The following is a 12,019-nucleotide window of genomic DNA, read 5'->3' as shown; positions in this document are numbered from 1 at the left end:
TTCTAAAGGACAATAATCGTCTTATTAATAATAATCGCGAGGGCGAGTAATGTAATGTAATGTAGCGTAACGTAATCCGAAGTGTAGGATGTGATTTGAATCGGAGCTGCTGTCGGCATTTCCGCAACTTTTATTTCGTGACGTTTCAAACGGAGCTCAGACTTGCAGTACGTATGAATCGACATCATTGGACGACCTGAAAAACAATCGAGTTTCAGTCTCAACCGACAAACTGTTTCATCACCTTTTTTTTTTTTTTTTTAATTTTACGGCGTCCAAAACGTCAAACTCGTTTAACATTTAGAAGTTTTGATTTTAGATCCGTAACCTTATTTGACGGACGTCCCTTTAACAAAACGATCGCTGCAAACACGAACCCGCATGTGGACTCTCGATTCCTTTCGAACGCAGCGGAAGGTTCGCGAGCCGTTTTTCACGGCGTCTTTTTTTTTTTTAGATGTTTTTCGTTCTTTCACCCTCGTGCACGACTTCTTTTGGTATCCTAGAATACCTTTTTTTGTATTTTTATATTTTTTTTTCCTCTATTTGATCGGTTTGAACATCCAAATAAAGAAACGACTGTAAACAAATCCGATGCCTGACCTTCAGCTGGGAATCTGAGTACAGAATGACAGTACTGTGGGTGGAAACAAACGCCTCGTTGATCAGAGAGGTCAGAGGAAAATGGCCAGGAAGGTTATCGTAACTCATATCATCACTCTTTACAACCGTGGTGAGCAGAAAAGCAACAGCAGAAGAACAGCACATCTGGTTCTGCTCCTGCAGCCATGAACAGGGATCTTAGAATCAGCGACACGTTCCTATTAAAGTGGCCAGTGAGTGTGTGTGTTGCCATCAGGGCGACGTCGCTTCCTTTTTGAGCAGGACAGTACCAGGCCTCGTTCTAAACAGGGTACAACAATGTGGCTTCGTAGACAGAGTGCGTGTGCTTGACTGGCCGGCTGCCAGTCCAGATCTGTCTCCTGTTGAGAATGTACGGCGTATCGTTGAAGAAGAGAATCACACACCGGCGACTACGGACTGTCGAGCAGCTGAAGTGTTGTTCCACTCCTGCAACCCAAGAACAGGAATCTTAGAATCAAGAACAAGTTCCTGTTCAAGTGGCCACGGAGTGTATTACAAATTGACTGGAAGCAGGATATTGATTAAAAAATTGTAAAAATAAATACATACATTAAAATAAAAAATAAATAAATTAATGAAGAAAAATTTCTTTTTCAGTATTAAATAGATATTTTTTAACAAATAAAAAAAATTTAATATAAAATTCTAGATAGATTTATGATGTTTGTATGTTAATATTATTAATAGTTTTTTTTTTAATCAGTTCAACTATTTTTTTTTAAACGCTGATACTTTGTGAGCTAATTGAAATATTGACATCGTAGAAACGAGATCTTTTTGTCCGTAATTCTCCAAGATTCAAGAGCTTGTTGTTTGTACAGTTAAATTGCACGCCGACGAAATATGAAAAATATAAGCAGCGAATAGTGATCATGTGATATCAGGAGTATTAGGGGAGGAGTTTTTGTAGACTTGAGCATCAGATCGAGATTAGATTAAAACGCCAGAATATTGTGTTAGAGTTCCATCTCGTCGCGAGTCGCAAGGTTTTTTTTTTTTTTTTTTTGCTTCTGCCGCTTCTGGATAATTAATATAAGCAGCAGAGATGTGTGTGTGTGTGTGTGTGCGGACGGCAGATGGCATTCCAAGCCTCTGCTGGGTTTTTTTTTTTTTTTTGTTTAAATAGGGATCATTTTCACAAGCCCCTCTCTCTCTCTCTCTCACACACACACACACACACACACACCATCTCTCTCTCACACACACACACACACACACACACACACCATCTCTCTCTCTCACACACACACACACACACACACACACACACACACACACACACACACACACACACCATCTCTCTCACACACACACACACACACACACACACACCATCTCTCTCACACACACACACACACACACACACACACACACCATCTCTCTCTCTCACACACACACACACCATCTCTCACACACACACACACACACACACACACACACACACACACACACACACCATCTCTCTCACACACACACCATCTCTCTCTCTCTCTCTCTCACACACACACACACACACCCTCTCTCTCTCTCTCTCTCTCTCTCTCTCTCTCTCTTTTTGCCTTTTCCGGTGTCCGGACTTGTTTATGTTACATGCTCGTTTGTGCGGCTCAACCTCTCCAACATCTGACAGCTGAATCCCAGCGAGAGGAGAAGGGAAAGGAGGGAGGGAGGGAGGGAGGGAGGGAGAGAAATCTGCACATGTGTAAAATAAGAGCTGATGCTACGAAGTACAAGAAAAAGGAGGAGTAAGAAAAAAGGAAGAGGAGGAGAGAACAAGAAGGAGGAGGAAAGTGTTTTCCCTCGCTTTTTTTTCTTTTCTGGAGAGCAACTGCATGACAGAGAGAGAGGAGGAGGAGGAGGAGAGGCATGAGACTGGCTGTGCAGAATCTCAGGCATGCTCATGGAAGAGAGAAAACGCTCCGCACTCTTTCCTGCCTTTCGCTTGCTCGACTCCATGAAGAACAGAAACGCTTTTGTGGAGCCCTGCTGGCTGAATGGAGCTGTGTGTGTGTGTGTGTGTGTGTGTGTGTGTGTGTGTGTGTGTCGTAGTGGCATCATGGTGCAGTTAACGGAAATTGCATTTCTAAATGTGTCAAGCGTGCGCTGATCTTCATCTCAGACTGCTGTGTGTGTGTGTGTGTCAGGGCGTCCTGGAAGGCCTGCAAGCGGCTGAAGTCATGGAAGAGAAGCTGAAAGCTCAACTCAACGAGCTGTGCGGATTTTCCAGCGATCTGGGCGCTCAGTCGGAGCGGGTCAGCGCTGTCATCAAACTCCACAACAGGTGAACGAACACACACACACACACACACACACACACACTTCATTCCCATACTGCTTAGTGACGAGGAGAACTCCTAACCGACTCTGACCCGTCACAGACGGCGCTGTGCTATGAGAGGGATGAAACCGCGGCTGGTTGATTATTTTCCTCGAGCTGCGCAGCAGCCAGTGGGTTAAACTCTCAGCGCGTTGTTACACACAGCGAGCCGAGTACAGACGCTCTAACTGTCACTGACGCTCATGTGTTCTTAAGGAGGGGTATGGGCACTGACTCCGCCCCCTCGTGCTAGCCTTGCATGTGATTGGCTCATGGTTTAGGGAGCAGTGTGAGATGTTTGTTTGTTTGTTTACAGCGTTATTAATTGCAAAAGAAATAAACAGCGAAAACGTGTGGAGGTGATGAGTGATTTTAGTTCTGAGGGATATAAATAGCGTCTCCCACTTCTTGTATTTGCGTGTTATGGCGCTGTGTGTGTGTGTGTGTGTGTGTGTGTGTGTGTGCGTGCACGCGCATTCATTAGCATGAAAACATTTTTATTTATTTATTTATCTGTCAGCAGGAAGAAACGTGGAATGCATCACACCTTTATACATCTGTGTTCAACCTGCTTCATCACAACTCCTGTGTGTGTGTGTGGAGGAGGTGTGTGTGTGTGTGTGTTTTACATTTTCACCTTCAGAGAGCGCCTGATATTAAAACAGATGTCCACTCACCTCTCTCTCTCCATCCCTTTCTCCATCTGTCCCTCTCTCTGTCTGTTTCTTCCCCTGTTTCTCTGTCCATATCACTCACTTCATCTCTTTCTTTCTCTCTATCTCCTTCTCCCTCTCTGTCTTTTCTAATTATCTCACCATATCTTTCTCTCTCTATTTCTCTTGCGCGCTCTCCCCTTCTCTCTCTCTCTCCCCACCCCTCCATCTCCCTGTGTCCCTCTCTCTTCTCTCTCTGTCTCCTTGTCTGTCTCTCTCTTTCTCTGTGTCTCTCTCTCGCTCACTGTGTGTGTCTCTCTCTCTCTGTGTCTCCCTCTCTCTGTCTCTCTCTCTCTGTCCCTCTTTCTATCTCTCTCTTTCCCTCTTTCTTTGTCTCCCTTTTTCTTTCTCTCTCTGTCTGTCCCTCTCTCTTTGTCTCCCTTTCTCTCTCTCTGTCCCTCTTTCTTTGTCTCTCTCTCTCTCTCTGTCCCTCTCTTGTTGTCTCTCTCTCTCTCTCTCTCTCTCTCTCTCTCTCTCTCTGCCCTCCCCTGTAGTCTGAGTCTGCGAGCAGCTCGTGAGTGTCAGAATAAGGAGAAGCTCCTGGAGCAGCGTTTCCGCTCGTCCCTGCGTGATTTCCGTCAGTGGCTGGTCAACGCCAACATCTCCACGGCTAAATGCTTCGACTCTCCTCACAGCATCCAGGAAGCTTCCAGCAGCCTCCAGAGGATTCAGGTACGGAGTCGGAACATTCCTGCTTTCTCAGCCGGAGAAGCCGCGCAGCGTTCAGGTAAAGGCCGGCCATGTCAGGAGCCAGGGATTCATCGCCATGACAACAACGCAAGTTTAAACAAACCCTTTTAGTGTGTGGGGGAAAAACAGCCCAATCACGTTTTCAAGATTATCGTTGGAAAAAAGACTGGGATTAAATTTAGCAACGTGGAATCAGTGGCCTTTTTGCCGTGATCACCAGTCTCGAGAGGAAAAAGGTTAAAACGGTCGTTTCGACATTCCTGCATCCAGGCCCCTTTATCCTGCCTTCACGTGAACTCACCTGTAGTTCGTTGTTTGTGGGCGTGGCCTGTGTGTTATTTTCTTTTTTAGTTCCAATAAGAAACATTCATAGCTATTTATAGCTCCTGAAGATAAAAGTTAACGAACGACACGGATTTCTTTCTTTTTTTTTTTTCTCGTCTTCATTCTCTGATTAAATTAGCGGCGTGTACGAGCTGCGTGCGCTCAGCAGAAGAACCGAGGAGCTCGGCTACTTCCTCCCCAGCTTTATTTTCCTTCCTGATGTCTCTAATTACATGTAATGACAGGAGGAGAAATCGAATCGGTTTCTCTTTCGTTTTTGTGCGGTTCTACTTTAATTGCATGCCGGAAGTGGAGGTGTGTGAGAGAGGACGCGAAGACCACACACACGCCATAGGATCGATCCGAGAATAAATCCTTTGGCTTTTGTCAACCGTTTGGATTTGTGTCAGTCGAAAAAGGGGAGGGGGGGTTTGGAGGATTGGAGCTGGAGTACGGCTGGGAAGTGAACGGCCGGCAGCAGAAGTCTTGGACGAGCGCCAGATTGGGCCCCGGCAGGTCGCCTCTGTTTTTTCGCCAGCCAGATACGAGCCAGGCTTTGACAAAGTGACAGGCCTTTCACAGGTCCCGTGGGCCACTTTACGAAGGCGCCGAAATAGCCAAGGACATGCCAGAGCGGTCTGTTTTATGGCCTCAATTAGGAGCAGAAAAGCCGCGAGGACGCTGATGCACAGGAATGATGTACGACTGCAGAGCGAAACACACGTTAGGTTTGAGCGGGATAATGAGGGAGGCGTAAAAAGATCGATGCGCGCGGGCCACTCTTTTCATTTATTTATCATCGACCACGTCTTGAACGTGGAACAATGTTTCTGCGTCGGGTCTCAATACGGCAGCCGTTATTTCACACTCGGCCGCGTCTGGATGATCTGCACGCGTGAGGATCGCAGATGGTGCCGAGACGTAGGGGGTCACTGCGTGGACGCGACCGCACGGACTCGGCGTCCTCTCGGTCTGTCTGACTGACATCTCGCTAACTTGTGCTCCGCAGGAGTTCCTGAGTGACAGCGAGCAAGGCCAGGCCCGATTAAACGCTGTGCTGTCCCACGGGGACCGGCTCGGCGCCGTGGTGTCCGCTGACAGGGTGGAGGCGGTCAGGGCCAAAGCTAACGCCGCCAAGGACGACTGGAGGAACCTGATAGACAACCTGAAGCAGAGAGAGATCGTATTACAGGTATTACTCGGAACAAGACACCTCGGTAATAAAACGAGCAAGGATGAAGCTCCGGCTCAAATATGCTGCGAGTGATATCCTGCGTGATTTTAAGACTTAAGTAGGAAAAAAAAAAAAGAATAAACACGGAACAGGTGAACACACTCAGGTAACAGAGCGATGCACATGACCGGAACTTTTCCAAGCTGGAAATATAAAGATAATTCGTGGCACAAGTTAACGAAAACACGGTGTGTAAGGTTAATATTATAATCAATTTGCAGCAATACGTGAAGGTGGTGGTAGTGGTGTTTTTTAATTGAAAGCAGAATCCGTATGTTTCCTTGGGCGTTGCTGTAGGGTGGAAATATTTTAGCGTGTAAGCACAATTTTAATGAAAGCACATTACCCAAAGGTACTGCGACAGAGGTGTGTGTGTGTGTGTGTGTGTGTGTGTGTGTGTGTGTAGGGTCTCCAGTGTCAGATGCAAGAGTTTGAAGCGAGTGTGGAGCCTCTTCAGGACTGGATCAACAGAACGGAGACGAGTGTCCAGGAGAGCAGCGCTCGTCTTCATGATCTCCCCGCTAAGAGACTGGAGCTCAGCAAACTGCAGGTAGCGAGCGCCGATTCCACCAGTACGCTTTAACCACAACGCCACGCCATCTCTCTGCTCTCCTCTTCTTAAACACACTCGTTCACTCGGGCATCAGGAAGCTAATTGCAGTGAATAATAACCGACCGACAGGATTAGAACATCACTACATTTCCGTGATTCAGAGAGAGCTTCGGAATGTCGGAGCGATGATAATTATAAGCGTACAAGTTGTTTTTTTTTTTTTTTTTCTATCTTCGCCAAACTCGTAATTAACCACTAAAGCTCTGACTTGTCTGGCACGTCGTGTTGTAAATAGGCAGCAGCTAGAGCCCTGCACTCCCGCGGGAGTCCCGCGGGACCCGATGCAAAGCAGTGCGGCGCAGGACAAATTTTGAAAGCTCATTGCGGGTGCGGGCGGGAGGGGGAGTGCACAATGCGGGAACGGGCGGGAGAGGTGATAAGCTGCAGTCCCGCTAACTAAAAAACATGTTTAAAATAAAAGTTATAAATTATTCATTTATGTCTATCATATATAATTTGTGCTGGATATTTTATTTGGCATTAATAAAAACATTTTAAGATGCCTACATTTGCAGATGTGGTCTAATCTCACGTACGTTTGCGATTCCTTTCCGCTCTTCCGTGTTTGAGATCTCCGATCATGGCAGAATAGCAGACTATCTCTGTAAAGCCTCAGCTGCGTATTCCGCCTGGCAACGCGCACCCTCGCTACGTGCGCTAGGTGAAGGATCGGTCAGTGGAGAGCTCAGCTAAGCTCAGCATGTTTAATTCCCCAAGCCAATGACAGGAACTTTCGTGAGAAATAATGCGAATGCCTGCATCATGTGGGATTTGTGGGCGGGAGCGGGACTGAAAATCATAATTCTTGGCGGGAACGGGACTGAAAATTCTGTCCCGCGCAGACCTCTAGCAGTAGCTTCCGTAATCGAAAAGCTGTTTATTGAAATTATAGCAGGGCTCGACGTTAACGGTTGTCCACTTGTCCGGGACAAGTGAAACTTCATGTCGGACAAGTTCATCGTCTCAGTTACTTGTCCGATCGGACAAGTGCCAAAATACGCCGATATTCGGGTTACATATCAAATTTATCGGTTTATTCACATGATTTCCGAAGCATCTCACTCGACATATTGTTTTGATGAATCGCCGGATGTTTCTCTTCGGAAAGAGCGATGTGCGCGTGCGCAATATTCCGCTTGCGAAACCGGCCAATACCGCTTCGTGTATTTGAGCTGAAAAGTAAACGGTCGTTTATCAGACCCTCCAGGATTTTGCGATGTTGCGATTTGCAACATCAACGCAAATTTAACCAATCCCCGCGAATTCAGGGCAGTGTTGCAATTATATCCAATCACCACAACTTTCCCGCAAATTCGACCAATCGTCGGCGTCGTCTTGAGATGACGTCGACAAACTACCTTCCGCGTAAGTTACTTCCGTGTATACGTTCAAGAGAAGCAGGATGCGCGAGTCAGTGTTTATGTAGGCTTAAATTCTGTTACTGAAAGTGTGTTATGTTTACAGTGAAGGACTGTGCGCACTTTACATTATTGTTTTACTTAATACAAGAAATTAATGGATGCCAACATTTTTGCCAAAATGGTATTTTATTTTCCATTGTTTAGGCAGCTTCAGCATCATACTGTGAGATTCTGTTCAAATTGTTTTTTTTTTTCTTCTATGAAGCCTGAGCCATTTATTTTATTAGTTTATAATTATTGTTTAATTTAGTCTTCAGGAGAGACTGCCTGCACATAGTACTGGTATTAATAGTGTTTTTTTTCTTACATGAAACTGAGGCATTTATATTATATTTTAAGGTAACTTCATGTTGTGCTGTGAGGTTCTCTGCACTTTAACTTTTGAACCAACAGGTGCATTTGGATAAGTAAAGCCTATTTTTCTGCATTTTTGTAGTCCTGGTAATCTTTTATATTGGTAAAGTTGTTTATAGGACCATTTCTCAGTGTCTCTTTGTTTTTTTTAATCAATAGTTTTTCAGTAATAACTTAATATTTAACATATCACTCAATTTTAATCACAAAAAGAGAAAATCGCAACAATTTCTCGCAACTTTCGCTTCCTCCCGCAATGTAATCGCAACAAAAACCTAAAAAACACCGCAACTTTCATCGCAACCATTAAATACCATACAGGAGCCACAATGAATAATTAGACAACGACAGTTAATCAGTGGAGGATATATATTCAAAGTTCATCTCATCTCATCTCATTATCTCTAGCCGCTTTATCCTTCTACAGGGTCGCAGGCAAGCTGGAGCCTATCCCAGCTGACTACGGGCGAAAGGCGGGGTACACCCTGGACAAGTCGCCAGGTCATCACAGGGCTGACACATAGACACAGACAACCATTCACACTCACATTCACACCTACGGTCAATTTAGAGTCACCAGTTAACCTAACCTGCATGTCTTTGGACTGTGGGGGAAACCGGAGCACCCGGAGGAAACCCACGCGGACACGGGGAGAACATGCAAACTCCACACAGAAAGGCCCTCGCCGGCCCCGGGGCTCGAACCCAGGACCTTCTTGCTGTGAGGCGACAGCGCTAACCACTACACCACCATGCCGCCCCTATATTCAAAGTTAATAATTTAAAAATGAAAATATATATAATTTTAATTTTCTGGTTTTTCAATTAAATTAATGATTGATGGAGTCCAATTTTTTTCTACAGTGAATAGATTTTTGTGTTAAAGTAATTCTGGTGAAATTAGTTTATTACAAATAGGTTTTTTTTTTTTCTCAAATTTTTCTTCGGACAAGTCAACTTCACATTCGGACAAGTAAATTTCCTTTCAACTTGCCGGTTTCAAAAGTTAATGTAGAGCCCTGTATAGTTATGTTTCTCTACCTAACTACCTCTAGCTACCTGCCCACACCTTACCTGCCTACCGTAGCTACCTCTACTTTTTTTTTCTTTTTTCCGTTTCCATTTGAGAGTACGCTGTGCGCATTTTGGCTGCCAGAGCTTATTATTTGACTTTTTTTTTATTTTTGCATTTGTATAGGTTGAGGTTTGTTTTTCTGTTTGAATGTTTTGTCCGCTGGGCGTCGGTTTCCTTCAGTAATGAGCACGTTGCTCTTTTTAACATCGGGGTTGTCCAGCGCTTTGTGCGGCGGTGCTTTTGTGCTTGGCGCGGTGTTCCGAGCGATGTTGGCTGTGCAGGCGGTGTGGGATTTATCTTCGTGCGCCTTTTGATGGGACTGTGGGCAGCTTTTTTTTTTCCCCCTCTTAATTGTAAAGCAGTTGTAGAGGCGCTATATAAATTAACCGTTATTATTATTACTTACCTATATACCTACCTACGTCCCTACCTACTTACCTCTACCTACCAATACAATACGATCACTTCGTTAGTATTTCCCAATTGGGATTTTCAATGCCGAGTTACAACGCAATAAAAACAAACTACTATTACGAGAGAAAAATCGCACGAATATAAACCTATTCCTTTAATAATCTCGTGATGCTCCTGATAATCAAAAACACTAATCCGAATTCAAATTGTAATTCAGAACCCAAATAAAATAATCCGAGAAATCCGAAACATCCTCGAACCGTCCCTAATCCTGAGTTCATGGAATAATCCAAGGAATCTCAAAACGCCCAAAATCTATACCAGCGATCCTCGTCAAAATCATGAAGAGAGAAAGAATATAAGTAAAACTCACAGCTTAGATAACTACAATTCCCACAATTCTTTACCTACACTAAACTACCTACCTACGCCTACAGTTGCAGTCAGAAGTTTACATACAGCGACGTGAATGTCATCTTGGATATGAACGTCATGGCAATATTTGGGCTTTCAGTAATTTCTCTGAACTGTTCTTTTTCTGTCGCAGAATGATTGTACAGCATACAGCTTTAATTTAAAAAAATGGGCGTGCAAGTTTTAATTTTCTTTGGGTTTTTCTGAAATCAACACAAAGTCAAAAATTTACATGCGCTCACTTAGATTATTACTCAATTCTGATTGGTCGATCAAGGAGGGCTTTTTTTCCTTAACACAAGGCCGTATTTTTGAAATCCTATTGGCTAGTTCGTTGCTTGGTTACGGTTACAAAAATTAGCAAATTTTGTCAACAAAATGGCTGACTCAGCAATGCCGCGTTTCGCTATATTTGACGAAGAAACGATAAACCAGTTGAAAGCTGCAAGCGAAAATGAAAATACCAAAAAAAGTACACATTTTTGGCTTTCCGTGTTTAAGAAACGGGCCGCAGAAAGACAAATAAATGACTCTCTAGTGGTGTATGAATGCTGTGAGTTAGACAAGGTGCGATCGCAGTTTTATGCAGAAGTGAGGAAAGAAAATGGGGGAAACTACGAACCAGACTCTCTTAAAGTAACGCAGGCAGCATTGGATCGGCATCTGAGACGAGGAGTATCCGGGACCAATCCTGAAAGATGTAAATCCTCGTGTCATGATGAAAGACGCTTTAGAAACTGATTCAAATGTGCAAGATAGTCTCGCGCCCTGATTGGTTCTGAAAACGTGAACGACAAATGGTGTGAACTTGAATGCCTTCCGAAGTATGAATTTGGCCCGATATATTATAAACAAGTAATCGTATGGTTCCTCGTAAAATTAAGGATCAATTTCACTCATGATTTCGAAGTTTTGAAATTGCCCGAGTTGCGAAAACTTCGAAATCACTCGTGAAATTAATCCTTAATTTTACTCGGCCCCATATGATTACCTATACTCATTCAGAGGTGCTGAAACTTCCAAAACGTCTCTTATCTTGCCAAGGCCGAGGTCTCTTAACTTCCTGTTAGTGATCATGATTGACTACAGCTGGTAGCTTCTCTGTGCCTTCATAAAAAGGGTTTGTTTACAGCATTCACTGGATTGACCAACACACAGTAAAATGGGAAAGTCCAAGGAGCTCAGTGCAGATCTGAGAAAGAGGATCGCAGATGTACACAACTGAAAGGAAATTAGTTTGGATGGTCAGGAACAACCTGGGAACCACCATGGCACAGCCCTGCCATGAACTGGAAGCTGATGGATCACTGTCTACAGTTCAGATCACCGTGGACTAATGGCCCTTTTCCACTACCCTTTTTCAGCTCACTTCAGCTCGCTTCAGCTCACTTCAGCCTGACACGGCTCACGTTTCGACTACCTCAGAGCAGCACGACTCAGCTCGCTTCAGCCCTGCTCAGCACCCAAAACTCGCACGGTTTTGGAGTAGGGCTGAAGCGAGCCAAACCGAGCCGAGTGGGGCTAGGGGCGTGAGGAGACACTCCCCTGTGCACTGATTGGTGAGGAGGAGTGTCCTCACATGCCCACACACGCCCCGCGAGCACGCTGGGATCTGTAAACACCGTAAACCCGGAAGAAGAATAATTACGAATTACGAGAATTTCTGAAGCCTTATGCGCCTCGCCTCATCTATACGCTCTTGCCAGTATCTGTTGGCGTTGTCGGTGACAACAAGCCACAGCACCAAGACCAGCAACACTAACGACTCCATGTCCTCCATGTTTATTGTTTACTATTCGGGTCGT

General features: G+C 44.7%; 1 protein-coding gene across 1 annotated transcript in view; it reads left to right on the top strand.

The window, feature by feature from the left end:
• The window catches only part of syne1a (spectrin repeat containing, nuclear envelope 1a), a 491,960-nt gene that overhangs the window by 209,676 nt on the left and 270,265 nt on the right, over positions 1–12,019 (top strand). The window contains 4 exon segments of the mRNA XM_060915606.1: positions 2,790–2,926; positions 4,170–4,347; positions 5,699–5,881; positions 6,330–6,473. Coding sequence (XP_060771589.1) covers positions 2,790–2,926; positions 4,170–4,347; positions 5,699–5,881; positions 6,330–6,473 — 642 coding nt within the window.

Source organism: Neoarius graeffei, chromosome 3, assembly GCF_027579695.1.
Source record: "Neoarius graeffei isolate fNeoGra1 chromosome 3, fNeoGra1.pri, whole genome shotgun sequence".
NCBI classification, from domain to species: Eukaryota; Metazoa; Chordata; class Actinopteri; order Siluriformes; family Ariidae; genus Neoarius; species Neoarius graeffei.
The sequence above is the reverse complement of the archived record's forward strand: the minus strand, read 5'-3'. Positions and strand labels throughout refer to the sequence as shown.